The sequence below is a fragment of the Onychostoma macrolepis genome, chromosome 23, assembly GCF_012432095.1.
Source record: "Onychostoma macrolepis isolate SWU-2019 chromosome 23, ASM1243209v1, whole genome shotgun sequence".
Taxonomy (NCBI): domain Eukaryota; kingdom Metazoa; phylum Chordata; class Actinopteri; order Cypriniformes; family Cyprinidae; genus Onychostoma; species Onychostoma macrolepis.
The window spans coordinates 15642693-15666624 of record NC_081177.1 but is presented as its reverse complement, the minus strand read 5'-3'; the positions used below and the strand labels follow the sequence as shown (position 1 = coordinate 15666624).

Sequence of the window (23932 nt, the reverse complement as noted above, 5' to 3'; positions counted from 1 at the left end):
TCATTTGATCACCATTGATTAATAACTGTTGCCATTACAACAGACATCTCTTACATAAAATTGCATTTACCACCAACTTTCCGTGAAAGTGCAACGTCTAATAAAATAAAAAATAAAATTAGCCTAATTTGCAAAGACAATGAGGACTGTTGCACTGACAAGAATATTTGTAACTTAATATGAATATTTCGGTGCATTTATCTGGATTAAACTGCATTGCATGTGCTTAGTGCTTAGTGAAGACTGTTTTTGGCACTACAATACAGCACAGTTTAGTGAATTTGCCCCTCAATGCTCTTTATTATCTGTCTTCCCCAGTCGTTCTGTTTTTCGTTATCCTGTTTTTATTTACTTTCTTTTTTCAAGCTGCTTCTAATTTATTTCTAAAGCAGCTCTAGCACACAAAGCACACAGTCCGACTTATACCCTCCTCTCACATCAAAATTCCCCCAGTCTGCGCTCCTTTAGAAACGTGCCTGCGGCAAGAAATAAAAAGCACATAAAAACTCCCTTGTATGTTTGAAGAAAATAATAATTCAACACAGCAGAATGAGGCGTATAAGTTAAGTAAAAGAATCCCTGAAGATACAGCTCTCGTCTTTTCTGTCTGCCGGAGCGGTCAGAGAGCGTGGCCTTTTTAGCGAGGTAATTTATCAGCTAGGGCTTCTGAAAAAGCTCCTTTATTTCAGTCTCCATCGCTTCTCATGCTTTTAAGACCCTGAGCATCACACTAGCTGATAAAAATCTCCTTCGCTATTCTCTTTTTATTGGTCCCCTTCAGCGGCACAAGAGCACAATTCTAGCACAAGCGCCTGTCATAAAGGCGGTCTGTGGTGGCCAGTAACAGGGCCATCTGTGGAAGCGTTATTAGAGTGTTTCATCCCAACGTCCCTGAAATGCATGGCGGTTCAAGAACAGATTCTCCCAAGGGCCTATTACACGCAGGCTTTTCTGTATATATTTGCAGTATGTTATGTCAAGTGCGAGGGTGGTGGGGCTGGTTAGTGCCGGTTCTTCACACTCTGCTGTGCAATACGTTCACCTCTGGCTCTGTTTAATGTTGTGTTCTCGTGCTACAGACACAAGGTTCAGTGTGGAGAATATTGAGGGAGCCCTTCTCAAACAGCTCAAGGCATCTAAAGACACTGGTATCGTTGTGAAGAAACCCGAGGAAGAGAACATCCGCATCACCACCTATGGTAACCTGCTTGAAATTGCTTTTCCGTCCTATTTCTTTTTCTCTTGCTGCCTTTTGTTGAATGTGATTGCTCTTCAAGCTGGCATTTGATAACCACAAGTGCCCGCAGGACTCAAATAACTCAAAAAGATCCAGCTTATTGAACGTGAGACTGTATGTCTCAGCCTCAGTTTTATTTGTTAAGAATTATATATGTCTACCCTGACTAAGGCCTTTTGACCAATTTTTTCCTTCTCCCCATTTTTTAGGCCTTTCTGCTGTTCCTTTCTTTACCACCACCACGACCACTGTAGCGTCAGTCACAACTCCCACTACCACTACGCTCTCTCCCACTTCTGCATTTACCACGCTCCGCCCAACCACCACCAAACGGCCCTTCACCAGCCACAGGACCACCACAGCCGCACCAGCCACCACCACTCCATCCAAGGCCCCCACAACCACAGTCTCGCTGAAGAACAGACTGGCGGTCCACGGCAACAGGCCATGTGACTCCCAGCCCTGCCGTCACGGTGGAACCTGTGAGGAGGAGGACAATGACTTCACCTGCATCTGTCCTGCAGGAAGAGGAGGAGCTGTGTGCGAGAAAGGTGAGGAGAACTACATAAACTTGAAAAAATCTGTGCATTGCAGGGACAACTGGGTGAAATCATAGCCAGGTCATATTTGAATGACCCCACAATCAACAGGAAAATAAAATCTTTGCATAATAAAACAAAAACTAATTTTTAGGACCATTTAAGATGTATTTGTTGCATTATTATGTTATTTTCATGAAAATTTAACACATTTTTCCGATCCATTTTTTCTTAAACATCTCATTACTGCAATGTGTCTGGACAATTAAATTTTTAGGGTTTTTCTGGTAATTATAATAATGTTCACAGTGGTGATTTTAATAATATGTTGTTTTTTAATCAACATAAAAGGCTGTACAACAAATACTACCATGAATACTTTACAGTTTTAAACATTTTAATATATCGGTGTTTTAATAGAATTTATAATATATGTTATGTATTTAAATTAAATAAATGTATACTCTTTTGCATTATGCTAATTTGACTTTTGTTTTTTTAGGAATTGTATTTTATTATAATGAAAATAATGTCATAATGCAGAAAAACTAGCATTTCATTTTATTATAATCATTTTCTTCAAGCAAAGTATTGTTTCCTATTTCTTTTGATCTTTCTTTTGGTGTGACAGAAAAACCACAACAGAAGTACACTTGAATATTTCAGATATGTTTGAATATTAATTATTATTCATAATTGATTGCAATTAAATATGTATTATTTATAACTGTTATTATTTATTATTAATATTTTGGCATATTTGAATCCTTTGAAAAAAAAAAAAGTATTCAATTATGATTGAAATTAAAATTGTAGCCCTGCTGTTACCCTGAAGACATTTTAGCTCAATTCATTGTCTCTGTTGGTGGTATTGGGATATGAAACTACCTTTTGCAGCTGTGTCAGGTTATAATTGACACTAATTACATCGATGAACTTTAGTTAGTATCAAACCGCTGTGAGGTGAAAAAAGCCACTAATTAAAGGCTTGTAAGCAGCCCTCAAACACTTCCTCTGATCAATCGGGCCATTAAAGAGTGATGAAGAGAGAAGGCTTCATCAGCCTTGCATTCTCCCGAGAAAAGGGTGAGAGACAGCCGAGAGAGAAAGAGAGAGAGGTGTTGATACATTTCTGAGCATGGGGATTCTCTGTCTGGAATGTAAATGTCTAACGGAGAAAAACTACAGTACTCACCGTTGCAGGTCTATGTTTTCTCACCCTTGGGAATATAGCAAGCACAACATTAACTGCAGATTACTGTAGTATTGACAGGGGTATCTGCGTTATCTGAGGAAGACACACTTAAGCACAGTTTTGTTTGTCGCTCTATCAGTAGAGAGCAGACTGTTAAGGGATTGAATGCCTGGTTGAGAGCCTCTGATGACCTGCTTTATCTATCTTCTTCCTTCTGCCCTACTCAGTTATAAAGTACTTCATACCATCCTTTGGTGGCAAGTCTTACCTGGCTTTCCGAACCATGAGGGCCTACCACACTGTGCGAATTGCCATGGAGTTCAGGGCTTCGGAAATGACAGGGATATTGCTGTACAATGGCCAAAAGGGCAAAAAGGACTTCTTGTCTCTGGCACTGGTTGAAGGACATGTGGAGCTCAGGTAAGTAACCCACATTTGTTATACACTCTTAGCAGTTCTTATTGAGATTTTCATGACCATTACAGATCCATTAACCATTTTTTTTTTTTTGTGATTTTCCTCCATGAAGGTTTAACACTGGCTCTGGGACGGCTTCAGTGATTAGTAAGGTCCCAGTAAGACCGGGTCGCTGGCATCAGCTCGTAGTAGTGCGTAACAGGCGTAATGCCATGCTGAGTGTGGACAATGAGCCGAGCGTTGAAGGACAAAGTCCCCCAGGAACAGATGGACTCAACCTGGACACAGACCTTTTCATCGGAGGAGTGCTTGAAGACATGATACCGGAGTAAGAGGAGCTCCAGAATGCCTCCAAATAACACTAACAAGAGCCTCTTTAGTCTTGTTAAAAGCCATAATGAAACAATATGGAGAATAATAACCTAAACCACTGACTGTCTGAGATTGTCTGCGCATGCTTGCAGAAACCTGCCAGAACAGCTAATATGACTTAATAAGATTGAGCAGAAATGGCCAAATCAAATTAGCATCAATCAGAGATGTTGTGAAACACCACTTGAGTTCTTGTGGGTCTAATTGAATGTTTTTCCATCTGTTCTCAGTCAGGCAAAGAGTGTCTTTTCTCAATTGAGAAGAAGACGTCTTTGTTTTTTATTTAATCATTTCATGCTTTTGTTACATTTCCCGTCATTTACGAATTAAGACGAGCATTAAGGAGCTGACAAGAACTGATTTGTTCTTGCAGTGTAAAGGAGAGGACGTCAGTTTCAACAGGCCTGGTGGGCTGCATCCGCATGCTGGACGTCAACAACTTGTTCTATAACCTGCAAGAGAATGGCGACAGCGTTTTGTACGGCTCAGGTGTGGGCGAGTGCGGCAACAATCCGTGCATGCCAAACCCCTGCAAGAACGGAGCCTCCTGCCAGGTCAAAGAAGCCGAGATGTTCCACTGCAAATGTGTCAATGGTTTCTCTGGTAAGTGCACCTTTTGACCTTAACATATTTTCTTCAAACGCTTTCTGTGGTTACGCTAGTGTTGTCTCAAAAATCAGATTGCTGTTCTATTTGGTGGCAATAGTGGTGCAGAAATGACAACCTTCACCTTTAACTATACACTATTGAATTATAAAAGCTTCTGCAGTCACTCTCTGTTGAGTTCTGAATATCTGGACTTGACTGTATTGATGAAAGATTCAGCAGGGCAGAGGATGCTTCTCTAATCAGTTTTTAGCCTTATGGGTATGTAAGAAAGATGAGTGTTTACCCAATAATATGAAGGCAGCAAGGACAAACATGCAGCGAATACAGAAAACTTCACCAGTCCTGAATATACACACCATGGATAGAAAGTGAATAGGAAAACCGTCAATGTTTTCAGAACAACAGACACAAGCTATATTTCTCACAGTTCAATGAATAAATAAATTTAAAAAAAAGATTGTATAAAACAAAATCAAACATTATTCAGTTAATTCATTGCCACTTTTGAAGCACCAAACTTCTAACTGAATCTCTAACCGATTCTCTCATGTCTCTGTTTATGTATTTATTTTGAATAAATGTGTTTCAATTAAATGAAAACCTAGCAATGCCGTAATATATTATATATTAGATATTTGTAAAAAATATAATAAATGAAATAGGATTAATTTTCTTTAAGCAAAGTATTTGGCACATCCATTAAGGCAGTTCTTAATATTTCTAGTGCCAATTTATTCCAAGTACGTGATGCTAATGTTATGATGAGCATTTTCCAATGTCTGCCACACAAAATTTGTTCAATCTTCAACAAAATTGGCTCAGGTCATCTTTAGACCAAGACTCAAAAAATGTAGATTTTCAAAACCACTTGAGTGTAAAACACCAAACAAATTTGATGGTGATTATGCCAAACAGAAAGTGAAGCTGTATCTTGGTCCTTACTGGGCAATTTTTGTTTGTTTGTTTTTTTGTTACAAGGCAAAATTTATAATGTTACAAAAAATACTATTACAAATAATATCAATGTTTACAACATAACCGTTTTTATTGTATTTTTGAACAAATAAATGCAGCCTTGGTGCGCATAAAAGAGGTCTTCTTTCAAAACATCAAGAAACCATACAAGCTGCGAACTTGTGAACAGTAGTATATATTCTACTGGTGTGCTTGGCCCTGTAATTACTGCTTGCAGCTCTATGTTGAACTGTTTCTGGCTTTCTCCTGTATGTCCATCCATACTTTCTCACAGCATAAGAAACGGTAGGAATCATCCACACTGTAGAAGTTACTGTGTTCTTTTTGTTCACTTTGAAGAAGCTTTTTTTTCTCTCCATCTTGCAGTGTTGCTACAGACATTTGAAATATTGCCCAGAGTAAATTGCTCTGTTGTTCTGCTCACAAGCCTTTATTGAACAACCTTTATAATAATACAGTTCAATATCTTCCACTTTATTTCAGCACTGCAGAATGGCTGCAATGAGGTGTGTAGGAAAATGAAGACCCTTTGAAGTAGAAGTGTACACAAAGAAATTGGCTTGAGGGATAAATATGTGGGATAACCTTTAATGTTTAAAGAGCAGGATTGTAAGTTGGAGGGTTGCCGCACTGTCTCCGTGATAGAGCGGCCTTATAGTTTGAGAGCAACAGAGAGAGACACCTAGCAGAGCGTCTCAGAACGCGGCGGGGGCTTTCATTACAGCAAGCAGCAGCTGCCGCCCGTGGCGTGATCTCCTACTATGTTCTTTGTGATGATGGGAGTGTTCTGATGAGGCTAGAATCGCTGACCTGAAGGAGTTTCAATCTCAAACCAGGAGGGCACACAAGCACGCCATGCGGCATGGCGGCTTAATCTGAATTTGTAATAATTCAAAACAGAATCCTATTAGAAATCCTTTACGCTCTTAAAAATAAAGCTTCTTTGTTGGAATCTATGGTTCCATGAAGAACCTTTAACATCCATGGAATCTTTCCATTGAACAAAAAGTTCTTTATAGTGGAAAAAATGTTCTTATTAAAAATGTTTCACATGAAGAAAAAATGATTAATTTAGGAACTGAAAGGTTCTTTGGGGAACCCATAATTGTTCTTCTATTGCGTTGCTGCGAAACCAAACTTTTGGAACCTTTATTTTTAAAAGTGTGTTTAAGTGGAAATTCAAGTCAGCTCACTCAAAGGCCATTTTTGTATCACTTCTAGGCAGCTCGATTTCAATGTAGCTTCTTTAGCTCAAATCATGCTTAAAAACCGTATTTATCACAGTAATGCTATCTTTCAGCTAATGGCTAGTAAACAAAATCTATCAAAAAGGTGATTGACTCTTTTGGATTTGTAAGGCAGTACTGATTACCACCATATTAATTTATCTCATTCATTTCAGTGCAAGTAATTCATCTCTTCATCCTTACACTGTGACTTAACTAACCAGTTTGTATGAGGATTGACAGGAAGTTGTTGGATTCCTCCCTAAGTGGCTTTTTTTTTTTAATCATCTTTTGTTTCACAGAAATATCAATTTCTGTTAACAGGTCCAACCTGCGCTGACGCCCACAACCCTTGCGACCCCAATAAATGCCACCCATCATCGCGGTGCCAGGTCCTTCCGGAGGGAGGTTACAAATGCGAATGTCCAATGGGACGTGAAGGCAAGCACTGTGAAAAAGGTACAGTACTACATCATAGTAAAAATACAGTAAATGAGCATATCGACTCTCCTAAGGGCTGAAATAACTGCTACATCTCAGTTGTAATTTCAGTATTGATTTTTGTCAGGATCGATTGGTCTGACTTGGATATTGGCTGTAAAATTATCTAGGGGAAAAAAGGGCTGAGGTTATGGTGGGGTGGTAAAAGTGAGATTCTCCAGTTGGCGTCTCCAGTACTGTAAAATAGGTTTTACCAGCTAATATAATGGAGAGTCAGCATCTGGGAGGTGATTTGAAATTATTTTCCCTTTTACACTATGTCTGAGCTGCCATCCTGAACTGGAAGATCAAACATATGGTGGGTCGAGGCGGGGGTGGATTACTCTCCTATGGGAGCTGGACCCTAACCAGGGAAGAGATGCTTCGTTCTTCTGCCATTTCGAAGCTTTCATTAGCACTCTCACTCTGTTGCGTTTCCCTCTCTCGCCTAATTAAAATTCCTGCAGATGTTTTAGACTGCAAGCATTAGAAAAGGGGAAACCAAATTAATGGTTTAGGAACACACATGTGCGCAGGCGTATTGGACACCACCCGTGGTGCGGGGGGGGGGTTGGTTTGGGGGTCCAGCCCTATGCGCTAGGCCATGAGCCACTTAAATTAAGGTTAAATTAGCCTATATTTTGCAACAGTGACCGCCCAATTTTTTCAGCTGTATTGGTTCTGAAAATATTTTTCCCATTCATTTTCTCCATAGGGATTTTAAAAATGCATTAAAAAAAAGATGCATTAAAGAGTTATAAGCCATGAACCAAACCAAGCAGCTACGAAGTGAATCACAACATTGCAAACTTTGATTTGAAGCAAAAACGTATTTGAAAATTGGACAAAAAGACACAGGCACATGACTGTGTACTTAATGGCTTAAAGGGATAGTTCACCCAAAAATGAAAATTTTGTCATCATTTACTCACCCTCATGTCGTTCCAAACCTGTATAAGTTTCTTTCTTATGTTGAACATAGAAGAATATATTTTGAAGTAGGGAAAGTAATACTATGGAGGTCAATGGGGACCATCAACTGTTATCATTTTGAAGATATCTTCTTTTGCGTTCAACATAAGATAGAAACTTATACAGGTTTGGAATGACATGAGGGTGAGTAAATGATGACAAAATGAGGAAAAGAATGATTGGTGGAGATTTCTTACAGAATTATGGGTAATGTAGTCTCTTATAAGGATTCCCGCTGTTAAGCAATACAAAATAAGTTGAAATACTGTGGGCTTATTCAACAAAAGCATGTACAGTCGATTACCAACCTTGTAGCTCACAGTAGGGTTGACTTTAAAGGTTTATAAGTTATTGTTAAAAATTCCCTGTGAAGAAAATGAAAAGGACTTTTACTTTTGGAACCCCATTGTCGCACATTGGATGGCTTCCAACTCATTTGCATCACCGTGAAGACTTTACTGATTGGTAAAAAACGTAATTTTCAGGACTATCAGGACTGTCTATATCAGCGATAATATTTCAGTATTTTTATTAACAATATAATGTTACTAATAGTGGGCGGGCCAGTTTTCTTCATTCACAAGGTACCCCAGGATTGTAGTATGTCGTTGCATACACATGCAAGCACCTGTTCAACCTAGAACTGTCAAACGAGAGGGGCCACAGAGTCACCTTTTCATCTAAGAAAGTCTCCATTAGCGAGTGATTAAAATAAATTGAGGTGAACCAGAATCAATGAGTTGAGCACATCCATCAGACGGAGTGTTTTTTTTTTATCGCTTGAATCAATGAGATGAGTAATTCTATCAGTCAGCTGCACATCATGATTAATGGGGAGTCAGTCGGGCAAAGTGTCCAGGGAGAGTGGCTCTCTCAGATAAGAGACTGTCCAACACCGTTTGGCTCTTCTGAAATGAGTAAGTCAGAAACAGGAGAGCGCTCCCTTCTGGACGAGGCCAGAAGGTAAATACATGCAGCGTGCTGAAAGAAGGAAATTTACATTACGTAACAGTCTAGTCAGGAAACACTTGACTCAGGAGATACAATACGCTATTGTCTCTAAAGCACTGCTGGCCTAAAGAACAAAGTAATGTGTGATTCATTCATTAGCTGCCATTTAGAAATGAAGATTTTTATAATCAGTGAATACAGTAGTGTTAGAAAATCAATGTGGTGTATTTTAGAGTAATAATTATATGTACTTATAATAAATATATATATTTAATAAGAAAAAAGCATTCTTGTTTGCTAAACAAATGCTTAATTCTAATGCTAATTTACAATATGTTTGTACATTACAAAAGGGTCAATACTTTACACTTTCTTTTCTACTAGTTTTGTGAAAGTGGAATGTTTTATATTATAAAATATGTTGTAGTTTAATTGAATATTTCAAAATAAATATGTAAAACAAAAAAGGACTGTTCAGTTGTCAGTAATTTACCAAACAACAGGCCTGTCCTGTACTATTGGATGTTGCCAAGTCCTAAGCTGATTGCAGTACAGAAAAAGAGGCCTCTCCTTTGTCACTTACCATTTTGACTCCTCACTTCCTTGTGGTGTCTGCAAGTGTTGTGTCTTCTTGTACAATAGCGAAGCGGCCGCTGTGTTAAACAATAGCTAATTAGCTTTTTAATCTCAGTCTACCATCCCAGACTGAGCATGCGCTCATCCTGTGTAATTACTGCAGGATGCATGCTGGGCTGAGTGGCAGTGCTATTTGTTGATGGGTGTGAGTGTATGTGTGATCGGGTAAGCTATACACTGTCACTGTCTGGTCTCATAATTGGAGGAACATCTCAAACACATTAAGTTATCTGCAAAGCATAATGGACTTTTTCATATTTCTCAGTGTCAGACAAGGGAGGCGCTTTCATTCCTTACTTTACTGGAGATTCTTTCCTGGAGCTCAAGGGCCTTCATCTCTATGGCCAGGATCTGAGGTATTGCATTATATATTGGCTATTGTTTTTTGCATTTATTATTGTGATGCACATAGTAGAGTTCCGTTTGTGTTTTTAATTCATTCATGTTAGTTATATTTAATGTTTTTGGGTTAAAGGCATGTTATATGTAAGGATTATTATTAAGAGGAAGAATTATATTTTATTTGAAAGTGTCTTGTAATATAATATTCATCATCATACAATAAATAATTCAATAAACATATTTTGTGTGTTTTTGTTACTGCTAACTATTGTTGTTAACAATATTTTAACAGTTACTAAATATCTTTCAGACTATTCTTTTCAGACTAAATATCTTATTAGTACTCAGAAAATATTTGGTAAACACCACTGGTTTAATTATGCTTCATCTCACTCATATTATTTGATGTTTCAAGTCATTTCAAGTTAATTTAGACTCAGACATGTTGAATTTGATTCAGAAATTATGTTCAGTTGGTTGAGCTGTTAACTCTGTAATTAGTCCATCCATTTCCACCGATATTGATACATATTTGCTGACTGAATGTGAACATTGTTTCTCACAATACTTTTTGCCTGTATCAAGGAAGAAAACCTCTTTTATGTATCTAATCGAGCTATACTCATTTGTTCATAGGCAAAAGTTCAGCATGACTGTGGTTTTGTTGGCCAATGACTCCAAAGGCATGATCTTCTACAACGGTCAAAAGACTGATGGCAAAGGAGATTTCATCTCTCTCTCCCTGAATGATGGTATCTTGGAGTTTAGATATGACCTGGGCAAAGGACCAGCTGTCATTAGGTAAACAGCACTCTCTATAGTTATATTCAAATGGAATTAAATTCAAATTACTCGGCTGTGTTGTGTTCTATCTTTTGGGTTTATTTTCATATTGCTATTAAGAGGGGCAAATAAACATTTTTCCCATCTTTTTGTGTGTGTGCAACAGGAGTAAAGAAAAAATCAAGCTGAACGAATGGAGCACAGTGAATCTGGAGAGGGCCAGCAGAAAAGGAGAGATCAGCATTAACGGCAAAGACCCTGTCAGAGGAGAAGCGCCGGTATGAAAACCCTCTTATGCTTCTTATCCCGCCCTATAAAGGCCACAAACATCACCCTTCTTTGCAAGAACAAGTCAAACTAGCTGTTCTGTCCCTTGCCAAAATGTACTGTGATGGTACTTCGATATACAGTGGAGTCCAAAAGCACAAAATAGATATTTTGACTGAAAATAAAGAAATATTTTAGATTTTTATGTCACTAATCAAATAATTTGTGACACTGATAATGTGACTCTGTACAAACAGTCAGATGTTTTTCCATTGAAGCTCAAAATGTTCTTAGAATCATCTCAAATCGTGCTGGAGAACATATTATTTTTGAGGAGTTCATACAGATCCAGTGCTGCTGTCAGTAAAGCAAATGATAGACAAACAAATGCTACAAATATTCATTTTTCGAATCAACTTTTTACTCAAACTGTTTTTTTTTCAAACTGTTCAGACTTTTAGACCCCACTGTACAACCTGGTTTTGCATGATTACCATCTTCATGTACTATGATATTGACATTTCAGATAATACTTTGGTATTATCATGGTATATTTCAAAGAAACCATGATATTACCATGACGCTAATTGATATTGTCCAAAAGTCATGCTTTGTTTGGTGCATTCTCTGAAGTTTAGTTGGCTGCTTTTCACGCAGGGTCTGGGGTGCATGTGTGGGAAGCTTTCGAAACTTCCCTCTTTTACTTCTCATACATGTGGTCCTTTGTCTGTGCCCTCCGTTTGCTTTTAATTGCCATGTGGAAATGACTCTGTCTGTTGTGCTACGAATTCGCACCCACTCAGATCAATCCCAGCAGCCTCGTGTCAAAGCCAAAGTACGACAGCTGAACAATCGGGCCGCTCTCGTACACAAATCGAGGCCATGTAATAATCTCGAAACTCTCTCATCCTCCAGTTATTCTAAATAGTGTAATTTGTGATTAGCTTGATGTAGTCTTGCGCGTAGGCACTTAAGTGTGCCTTTTTCGTCATTAAACCTTCCTACGTGTGATAATTGTGTTTCATTTCAGCAGTAGAGGCAGGAAAATCTTATTAAAGCGAAAGCGTGAGAGGATGAGAGAGGAAAAAATGTGAAGAAACCAGAAGGGTCTTGTTCCAAAGGGGCCGTCTGCAGCGAAACCCCAAGAGAAATACTTTCATATTGCCTCGATGGCCTCAGCCGTTCCACTGAACAGACTCTAACTATGCCGCCGTATCACAAAGCAAATATAAATAATGCGGGTGCAGTAGTGTAAAACATAGCGCAACTTTAATGCCATTTCTGATTTACTCTGAACATTTGTTTCCGAGGCACTGTACACGCACATATATATTTATTTACCTGCGACCTGCATGCTAAGTGTCTTGCTTGAGCTACGCGTGCGAATATTTTATTCCTCAGGCTTACAGTTTACTGCATGCAGTTCTGTGTGTACTGACATCCTCTGTGTTTTCTACACTGGTAACATTTTTTTTCTTCCTTCCCCTGTGCTCTTTTTGTGTGCTGTCTGGATATAAGAAATCACGCAAGGTAATGACTGAAGTCTGAAATCGCTTTCTCGAATCAACATCCTCATTCCCACCAAAAGCAACTGTCCATTTCAGCTTCATTGTCCATTAGTCAAGATCTGGTAGAGGATCAGACGAAACGAATGGGAGGGTTTTTTCCCCCTCCTCTTCAAACCATTCCATATGCTGAAAGGAACGAGGCAGAGAGAGATTTGGCTTTCACCTCAGACCAGCTGGTATGGGGGCGACGAGGGAGAGAGTTATCATTTGACCACCATTGTTTCATCACCCTTCCAACAACAATGAAATGTCTTCATTAGTCTCGCGTGGGAGGGCCATTAAACCGCCTCACTGTGGATGTAGACTGCAAAAGAAATGATGCTGGCGTGGGAGAGAAAGGGAGTGTTATCAAGAGAAGAAAGAGATGCGAGAGGAAGAGTGTGTGGTACAGAGCTAGGAGTTGTTCTTTTGGCACATTTGTTTTTGGACCCTTCAAGGGTGTCTTACTTTTTTTTGTTTGTTTGTTTGTTTGTTTGAAGTGGTACCAATGACAGTCCTGGCTCACTTGCTGCCCTAAGCAACACAAGACATGACCAAAGAGAGAGACATTCTATAAATAAGTGTGAGACATGATAGTCTAGTGAGAGAGTTTCTTTTTAGAATCCAAGGCGACTTAGATGTTCAGATGTGTAACTTTTGAACCCAAAACTTTTTGAACTTTCAGTTTAGGGTTAGAAGTCTCTTATCAATTATTCACCAATGCTGCATTTATTTGATTAATAATACAGTAAAAACAGTAATATTGTAAATCATTATAGCAATATAAAATAACTCTATTCTATTTCTATTTGAATATAGTATTATATCTACTTTTTCATACATATGCAGTCAAACCAAAATTTACTCGGACACCTTCAACAGTTTATTTGCTATATAGTTTAGAACTCAGAGTTAAACTGTGTCAGAACAAATTCATCTTGATAATGTCAGATTACTTTGATCAAAAGTTATGTAATGAATTAAACTGAATAGCTGTCAGCTGTTAAATTTAAGTACACAATTAGATAATACCAATTTAGGTCAACCAATTACCAAGCAATGTTTCATTTTGTTCAGTCTGTGTTATATTAAGGTCACATTAGCAATTGTGTGCCTGTGTCTGAATAATTTTTGGTCACAAATTTTATCAGCTTTAATGGTAGTCCACTGTATGAAGAATTTTTGGGTATAATTATGTCACAGTTTACTTTATTTTACTATCCTCACTTACATAAATGAACTTTTATTAATGAATAATATTATTGGTAATTATACGACAGCTAGTGATGATTTTCATCAACTTTTACATTTTTAAAATAATGTAATGTAATGTAAATGATTTATCCGCATTTCTATCAATGTGTTTTAAAAACACCTTAGTGCAACAATAGTGCTGCTTAATTATCGAAGATACTCATTTTTCTTGGAAATTGCATTCAAATTCTTGGCTCAGAAATCGAAGGGGGCACGTGCCAGTTTGAGTGGGCATGATGCTTCAAGGGCCCTTGGGGAACTTCCTAAATAACACTGGCAGTTAGCTATTCACTTCACCTGCTCAATCTCAGTCTCAGCTCGTGTTGGCAGGAAACGGGAGAGTGAAAATGTCTCTCCCAGCCTGTGGCTGTCAGTGCATTGCAGCTTTGTGTCAAGACTTCTCATTGCACACGTCTCTGACCACATGAAACAGCAGCTGGGTGAAAGCATTCCTGGCTATGCTGTCTTGGCCCAACCGCATGCTTGGACTGGCCTCCGGGTGCGTAGCCAGAGCTTTTGAAGCCTTCGCCCGTATCCGTACTTAGCTATTCTTCTTTTTATATCGCTGGAATGAGAGCTGGACCACACGTCAGAAATTGGCATTGCTGTTGATGTCCCATCTTTTTTTTCCCCGGCAATTAACTTGCCTTTCCCCCAAGGCAATTATTGGCCTACATAAAATAAAGATTTTTAATTCTTTTTAAGTAGAGCCTCATGCAGAAAAATCCCACTGTAACTAAAGCGATTTTCACGCAGGTTGGAGAAACGCTCATTTCATGGTCATCTGCGTTGTGAGCGATACACCAATTAGAGTTTACAGCTCATGATTTTAAAGGTCCGAGGAACAATCAGGCATCCATTACATTCTTTCATTAAAAAACCATCCATATCAATCGTCCTCATTTCAATCGCTGCAATTTTCTCTCTCACTTTTTTCCTACCTCTTTTCCTCCTGTCTTATACGTTAGAGTCATTTACCATTCAGGGAACTGAGCTTAAATCAATTATGGTTTTGTAATACAACACTCACATTGATGTGGATAAGGATTGGGTGTAAAAGTTGAATCAATAAGCCTGCTGATGTACAGTAAACATCAACTCCTATACTGATTGCTTTTACTGCAGTTGCTCTACTAGTTGAACCATAAAAATTTATAGCCATTTTGTTTGCATTAAAGGATGTGACTTTTATTAAGTTTGAAGAGCGAATAGAGGACAAGGAACAGTTTGTGTGGTTTCTCACGCTCATTTTTGTACTCTCCAGAATCAGCACACAGATCTTAATCTGAAGGAGTCGCTCTTTGTGGGCGGAGCCCCGGATTTCCGCAAAGTAGCCAGAGCTGCTGCGATCAAAGATGGCTTCAAAGGGGCCATTCAGAAGGTGAGAGCTATTACAGATGCATTAAAGTCATGAATTCTCATTAACATCCCATTTTACTTCCATCAACTGATATATTTTTAGAGAGAAACAGGATATTCAGTGAGAATAAACCTGAATTTACTCATTTACTTACCAGAATAAAGCCAGAGCTAAATGTGATTTGCTAAAACACCCCCTAAATAGCTTTTTGGCTATTGGTTAACATTGTCCAATAGCCTGTAAGGCCTTCATGACATCATCGGAAAAGCAAAGTTTTTTCAGAAGAAGCACAGGTTATTATTTTTGGGTACAAAATCAAAAAGAGAACACATTTTTCATGCTTTCTACTTTAAAATAGGAATAGGTCGAAAACATGCAAATCATTTTGAACTAATTTGAAAATAATTTTGACTTTAAACATCTGTCTCCATAGATTACTCTAATGGGAATTCCAATCCTGAAATCTGATAACGCCCTTCACTCCAGTGATGTGTCCATGTATCCCTACCACCCCTGCTCCAAAGATGTTTGTGAGAACGGAGGCCGCTGCAACCCTCTGTTGGACAGCTACGAGTGCGTCTGCCGCCACGGATTCACTGGACAGCACTGCCAGGACGGTTAGTGCCTTATTTCATCACTTTTTTTTTTTTATGCAGAATCGTATTACCCAGTACGGCCTCTCCTCCAACTCCCTCACACTCCTTTAAGGCAAGATTTGCATACGTCTTTTGCATACATCAACATACGACTTACTTAAAAGGAAACGCTCATGGCAGCTTTAGCCAATCATATGCTCCATATGCAGATTTAGCTAAATCCGCACCTCCAAACTTTCACAAATAACGCCAGCCATCGTCCTTCGTTCCATTTGTATGCTTATCACAAATGCACATTGGCACAGTTGCAAGAAACCCAAGAACTTTTGCTCACCTCATTAACCTTGCTGGGTCCTACTGTTGTATCTTTAACCTTAATTAAGCCACACAAGCATGAAGCCTGCGATATATCACGCTTTCCTTCTTTGTTTTAATTAAACAGTGCTGTGTCTCATATCGATTGGTGTAATTTCACTCCGTCTTCTCTCCTCCCTTCCAGCAATAATCGAGAAATCCGCTGGGGATACCGAGGCCATTGCATTTGATGGTCATACATTCATCGAATATCACAACGGAGTCACCAAGAGGTAATGTCAATGGCCTCCCTGATGATCACGATCCGCCCTGAGCATCCCATCTCTGTATTAGCAGTCAATGAGGGGTGATGACAAGCTAGATTACTCCGGTCCCATTTAAGGTCCAACGTGCTTCCTCGTTTTAGCTAATGCTTTGATCTCATCAATTACCACTTCCACTGGCCTGTCTCTTTGGTTTTCCGTGAACCCTGCCTGGTTCTAATTAGCCTAGCACCCGAAGGAGTCTCATGACTCCACTACGACGTACCACACTTATGCGCTGTAATGAACCTTCCTCCACCATCACTGGGATCTCAAAACCACACGTCTCCACTACCACACATATCCTAAAGCACCATGGATGGTCATGTCTTGATAATTGCTTCCTTCTTCACTTATCAGATGATTTCTCTTCCTTTGGTTGGTCTGATGTGTCAGCGGTCCAGCAAGCACCAATTATGTCAACATTTTCTCGGTTTCTAGGAGAAAGAATGGATTTTTAAGCCCATCACAAGTGTTATATATTCTACTGCAATGTCTCCACCAGTGTTGGGGATGCTACTTTAAAAAATGTAGCTTTCAAAGCTACTCGAATTTTAAATGAGTTAAATTACAGTGAAAATACCCTATTGAAGGGGCAGATATCTACACTAAAATTTAGTAATTAACTACAGTGAAGCTATTTATAAAGGCCATATATTTTAAAATATAATACATATAGAAATCAAGTGATATAATTTATTTTAATCAGGACGATGCTTTCTGGCATAAATCTGATCTCAGTTAGGGTGACCATATATAAATTTTAATTAAAAACACTGTAATTTACACATCCTGATTCAAAAACGTGATGAACAGCAGAACTTAGCTAAATATTTGACTACATTAATTCTAAATGGTTTTCTTGAAGAGATTAATTTACATGAGCCATCCATTTAAAATGAACTTATCCTTCCAGTGCTACAGGGAATCTTTTTTAACTAGATGTACTGATTCACATGAGAGTTCTCATTAGAAAAATGTTAGTACAACTGAGAAATGCACCTTGTACAGTACCACTTATTTCACAAACTAGCATTCTGAAACGGGGTGAATCTCAATGTGGAAATAAAGGTACAAAAGCTGTCACTGGGGCGGTACCTTTTCAAAAGGTACATGATTGTACCTAAAGAGTCCATTTTGGTACCTTAAAGGTACATATTAGTACTTAAAGTGTACATATTGGAACCTAATAGGTACAAAAGTGTACCTTTTGAAAAGATACCGCCCCAGTGACAGCTTTTGTACCTTTATTTCTGAGAGTGTAGGACGTACAGCGGCACTCATCTCTGTTATGTGTTGTGTGTGTGTTTGTGTCAACCTGTCTGTTTCTGTACACAGCTTTTGTTGTCTTGACTCTTGTCTGTCTGTCTCATGTGAGTGTACTCTGTTGTCTTCTTTCTTCTCTCAAGCCAACTGACCAATGAGATCCCAGAGTAAGTAACCCGGAGACATTCAGGGATGGATTTGATTAAGCGAAACTAACATTTATTTAAGACAAACCATCGACTTAACCCAACATACAACATTAGCTTTTTCCTTGTATTCTCATTTACATCACATTCAGGAAAACATTTTTTGAAAAATACAGGGCTCATCTATTATACATAAATATATATTTTTCCAGGAAAGGTTGCATTTTCATCAGCTGCATCAGAAACCAGTTTCAGGAATGCATGCTTGGCATGAATGATAATGAGCATTGTGAAACTCTGATAGATTCCCACAGGATGCATGGAAATACCTAAACTGACTTTGGAAATATGTCTGTCTGTATTCTTATGTTAAAAAAAGAATGAAGCCCCTTTTAACTGCAAGTATTATTTGACTTACTAAAGCACGATATACATCAATATTTAGTTGGTATTTACAACTGGGTTTAAATGGCATTTTGCCGCCCCATTAGGGAAATGTTCAATCTGTTATAGTGTTCCTTTTAGTGATTCTTATTTTAAATTATTTGTTTCCTTCTGAATGTAATTAAGTGTCTAAGTGGCTGCACTGAGCCCTTAAAAAGCTGGCAGCTTGATTAAATGGAATTATGTTATGTATTATGCTCATGAAAAGTTCCTGCCCGGCTTTTAAGCCACGTCATTTTGTTTGTCAAATCGCTCCCAGTGATTTCTAATAATTGTGCCCAAGGATGAAAGCGAAAGTGGCACATTAATCAAGGATTTGTCTCTCAGAAAACTGGACGCAATTAAAGAGGCTCCGTCCAGTAGAGAGAGCGAGCCACCGCTGACATCAATAACAGTTAGGGACAAGGCCCTCTTCATTGACTTTCACTCTTCTTGGGGTTTAATGTGTGTCACTTCCTGTACAAATGAAGTGCCAGATTAAAATTAATCTCGACCAAGAAAGCTGACCGGCCCTTCAAAATGAGTGTCATCAATTTAAGCTTGATCTGGTTTTGAACAGAGCCCTTAAAGTTAATGAATTCCTCAGAGGACGCCGGCATAGTGGCGCCGTATCTGTGGGAGTAGAGTAATATTTTCTGTTAGTATTTACTGTGCTCTTCATCTGTCTTTATTCTCTCTCTTTAGCTCAGCAGCCTTGGATCAATTTACCCATTTTTAACATTTAAGTGTCCTGTTCCTTAATGCCCTTTTTTATATAATTGGCCTTTTGACAAGAAGAAGTATCTTATATTTAGCTTATTCAAAACCTAGTGAGCTATCTTGCTGCCTTCTTAGGAAGCATAATAACTCTCATTGAACCCTTTAAATTACCAGTTTGTAATACTTTACATAAGTAGAAAATCACACCATATAAACAGAATCTTGACTTGCAGTTGATTTTAGAAGAGTTTGATGTTAGCATGTTGCTAATCTAACAACACACTACTAGCATAACAACATAAAACACAGCACACTCAAATATTGGTTTTTACTACAAATACCATGGTTAAACTAGTGTAGGCTTACCATAGTTTAACAATAGTAACCATGGTTTTTTGGTTTTATTTGGAGTAAAACCATGGTTAATTTTCATAAGGATAGTAATTAAGTTAAGTGGACCTATGATGCCTTCAAATGCTGGCTCCATAGGCAGCTCACTAGGTTTTGGAATTTGATCGAAAACGACCAGTCTTTCAAACATATACTCACTTAGTTACTCTTTTTCTCGCTTTCTTGCTCTCTTGACTGGTTGAGAATGATGGAATTGTTGATAAATTGTAGTAACTCAACCATGTGACAGCGCAGAACAATAAAACAGCATGTTATTACCACTGGTACTGTTATTTCTTTGCCTAGGCTGGCATAACAACTGAAAGACTAGAATAATTTAGTGAGGTCACTCCAGCTTCTTGGCGCAGGTCTTCTTGTCTGTATGTTATGCGATCCCTGTTCTTGCCCTCCACCCTTTTGCGCTTATTGCATGCCTATCATTTCTTCCCTTGCTCCTCTAAGCCCTGAGTCACTGGAGAACCCATCTGACCAGAGGTGAGTCCCCTCTGCCTGAACTATTTCCAATGGCATGCTGTCCTCCCACACTCAGCCACCCTGCAGAGGCTAAAGGCCAGGGCTTTTGTCAGGTAGCACGTCGCAGCTTGCACTCTGAAATCATTTGTAATACACAAGCCTTGATAGAATATTTGGAGTTTTTGCATTTTCTAGGCTGATTTAGGGGCAAAACATGCGGACATCTGCGGGATGAATTTTAATATGTAACATGCTCTATCATTTTGAGTTTTAAGTTGCAGTGAACATGCATGATTAAAAACTTAAAATCCTAAAAAAGGAGTAGTTTCCACAGAAATATTAAGTAGATATTAGAACTAATTAGAACCTGTTTTCAACACTGATGAATAATAAGAACATTTTTGAGCACCAAATCAGCGTATTAGAATGATTTCTGAATGATCATGTGACACTGAAGACTGGTCACTAATGGCTGCTGAAAATTCATTTTAGGATTAAATTACATTTTATAATGTAATAAAATATTAGAGAGTTATTTCAAATTGCATTTCTGTTTTTACTGTATTTTTGTTCAAATAAATGCAGCGTTGGTGAGCATGAGACGTAATAATAATAATGATAATAATAAACAACCCAGAAGGATGGAGCAGATTACATATGTGACCCTGGACCACAAAACCAGTCATAAGGGTCAATTTTTTTAATTTGAGAATTATACATATTATACATTATACATAAAATATTGAGAAAATCGCCTTTAAAGTTGTCCAAATTAAGTTCTTAGCAATGCATATTACTAATCAAAAAATTCAGTTTAGATATATTTATGGTACAACATACCTTCATTGAACTTTGCTTAATATCCTAATGATTTTGGCATTTAAAAAAAATCTGTAATCTTGACCCATGCAATGCATTTTTGGCTATTGCTACAAATATACCCATGCGACTTAAGACTGGTTTTGTGGTCCAGGGTCACATATGGTAACATATTAAGCAAAAAAAAAAGCATCTAGGTTGAGTTCTGTGACTGCAGATTCTTTGTGCACCTGCTAAGATGTTAGAAACATGTACAGTATTTAATGGCTATTCCCATGTGAACCACTGCCCCCTATAGGTGGACAGTATAAACCACTCTAATCACTTAAATTATGAAAAAATAGTGCACCACCCTATTACACAACCTGCTGCTCTCAAGATTTTTTAAAAGCAAAATACTCAAAATAGATCTGTTTCTTTATAAATGGAATCCAGCTTTAATGGGTTTAGCCCTACTTCTCTTTAGAATGTTCTAGATGCTTGAGATCCTAATGGGACGTGAGCAATAATGAGCTCAGCAGAGTGGTGTATAATCACAGTTAGCTGCCCTGATGCCGAAGCTCTGGCCTGGGGCCGCGCGAAGGGAAGGCCTGTGGAAAGAGTCCAGTCAGCACATTACACGTGTCTCATCGGGAAAGAATTCAATTACAGCGAATAATTATTCAGCTTTACGCCGTCACAGGCTCATCAACAGCATTAGCATAATGTAATTCTGCCTTTTTAATCAAACGAATTAAGATATGTTATTTCCAATTCTCAAGTCGTAAGTAAAGCTGCTAATATTGTGATTTGAAATTTGACTTGTCAGTCGGGCATAGCATCTGATTTTATGCCCGTCTTCAGACGAATCGTTCCATGAGACAACACTTATTTTTGGACTGGACTCTTTCTAGGTTAAATTCTCAAATAAAAAATGCACCTGCGGCTTATTTATTCACCCAATCTTCACTTTGATAGGAAACACAAATACAAACAAACTCACAAATAAACACCATCGGTGAAATCACAGTTTGCACACCGTGGAGTAAGTGTTTCTATTCACCGCGATGTGGTGTGAAAATGCGAGCGCAGTCGCCATCTGCTTTCTTTTCTTCTGTGTATCGTGTCCGTTGTCTTGTTCCTCTCCGTTTTGTCTTTGTCTTGTCTGTGTCTTTATTCATGTTGTTGTCACTTGTCTTACTTCTGTTTACACGTTACCTGATTTAGCAAACAAGCCCCCACACACTCGTTATTCTGTCTCACAAACGCGCTCGCTTTCTCAAATAATGGCTCTCTTGATGCCACGACTGCAGGTACACCACTGAGAACAAAGGAATTGTTGTAAAAATAGCCGGGGTTTTTTCTGTGGCGTATCTGTGTGTACTTGCAAAGGGGGCAGAACGCGAGTTGTGTTGGTTTCAATCGGCTCCCCGATGACCTGAACAATAGCTTGCTCCAAGTGACACTGTCCTCCCTGAGGACGGGCAGATGTCACCTTTTCTATGGCTTACAAGGGAGGGCTGCATCCAGGGAACCAGATCAAAACACACATCAGACGGCAGCTGATATGGGCATCCTTCCTCAGCGCTCCCTGCACAGGAAGAGAAAATCTAGAGCTTGAAGGCAAAATAGGAAGTGTTAAAAAAGTGTGTCACACATACGCCCTTCCCCCATCAGCGTGGCCTAGTTTACCTCGTTTCACAGAGACCCACAACTGTTCAGTCTGCTCATTAGTTTTCAAACACTCAGCGGGTTTTTGACTGTATCGAAGTTATGTTTTCACCCATAATTCCATTTCTGTTGTTGTTAAAGTAGAAGGTAAGTCAGGGCTTCATGCACGGCCTGCAGTTTACACGGCGTCTCTGAAACGGCAATGGATTTGTGATAGCATTTCATGTCTCTCTTTGATCTAGTGAGAAGGCCCTGCTGGTGAATAAATTTGAACTGAGCATCAGGACTGAGGCTACTCACGGTCTGATTTTGTGGAGCGGCAAGGGAGTGGAGCGATCAGATTACATTGCCCTTGCCATTGTGGACGGCCGTGTGCAGATGACCTATGACCTCGGCTCCAAGCCTGTGGTGCTACGCTCCTCTGTACGGGTCAACACCAACCACTGGATACGAATCAAGGCCAGCAGGTAAAACACTGAGAGTTATTCCATCATCGCCTCAGGTTTGACATAGAGTAGTTGCAGATATTTACAGGGCTCAAGAGAAAGGATTTTTTCTGCTTGTGCTTTCAAGCCAGTTGTTCAGATTTCTACTTGACCCTCAATAACAATTATACATTTTAGATTGTAAAAAATTTTTCATTTTTAATTTTGTTTGTGATTTAAAATTTTCTAATTTAAAATGTATGTTTTTTTATTATTTAATATTTATTATAAAACTATTTTTAAGAATATAGAGTACCATTCAGAAAATCTGGTGTTGGGTTAGAATGAATGAATTTTTAATGTTAAAGTTTTTAATGTTTTTGAAAGTTTTTTATTCTCACTAGGGCTGCATTTATTTGATAGAAAATACAGTAAAAGCTATAAAATTGTGAAATATTGTGTAATTCTTGTGATGGCAAAGCTAAATTTTCAGCAGTTATTACTCCAGTCGTTCAAAAATTATTCTGATATACTGATTTGATGTTCAATAAACATTTCTTCTAATTGTCAATATTGAAAGCATTTTCTGGTTTATATATATATATATATATATATATATATATATATTTTTTTTTTTTTTTTTTGTAGAAACTGATACATTTCAGGATGCTTTTATAAACAGAAATAAAAAAACAGCATTTATTTGAAATAGACTGTCACTGTTTAATGCATCCTTGCTGAGTAAAAGTTTTATTTCTTTAAAAAAAATCTTACTGACCCCTTACTTTTGAATAGCAGTGTATAAATGTCTTTTTTAATCAAATGTTTAGTTTTCTTCGGTTAAAAAATTTTAATCAAATTTAGAAATGCTTGGAAAATGCTGCAAAACAATGCATGGCGAAACATACAGATTGGTTTATATTTTTCAACCAATTCCTAGTGACACTACAGTACAATTTCTATCAATCTTAAATTTCAACAAAGCCTCATTTATAAACAATAATTTTACTTAGCTGACACATTTATGCAAGGCATAAAACTAATTACAAATTTGAAGTTTTGTCAACTTTCCCAAAACTCTGTTACACAGGAACAGCTGGCCATCCTTATTATTCAGCCCTTATTTACAGTATATATTACACAGTTTGCCATAGAACTGTTTGCTAGCAATGACGAACATTTTTATTTATCACAGTTTTGCCATAGAAATGTTTACCAGCAGTGGCAGTCATTCATATTTGCCT

General features: G+C 38.2%; 1 protein-coding gene across 8 annotated transcripts in view; it reads left to right on the top strand.

The window, feature by feature from the left end:
• Positions 1-23932, top strand: part of agrn (agrin) — a 261211-nt gene that overhangs the window by 232755 nt on the left and 4524 nt on the right. For all 8 annotated transcript variants that reach the window (XM_058764050.1, XM_058764049.1, XM_058764048.1 and 5 more), the window contains 13 exons: positions 1080-1199; positions 1447-1788; positions 3199-3391; positions 3501-3716; positions 4134-4363; positions 6895-7029; positions 9875-9965; positions 10588-10752; positions 10901-11012; positions 15067-15183; positions 15596-15779; positions 16258-16345; positions 22506-22730. In XM_058764050.1, the coding sequence (XP_058620033.1) occupies positions 1080-1199; positions 1447-1788; positions 3199-3391; positions 3501-3716; positions 4134-4363; positions 6895-7029; positions 9875-9965; positions 10588-10752; positions 10901-11012; positions 15067-15183; positions 15596-15779; positions 16258-16345; positions 22506-22730 (2218 nt within the window). The remainder of the gene's footprint in view (positions 1-1079; positions 1200-1446; positions 1789-3198; positions 3392-3500; positions 3717-4133; positions 4364-6894; positions 7030-9874; positions 9966-10587; positions 10753-10900; positions 11013-15066; positions 15184-15595; positions 15780-16257; positions 16346-22505; positions 22731-23932) is intronic.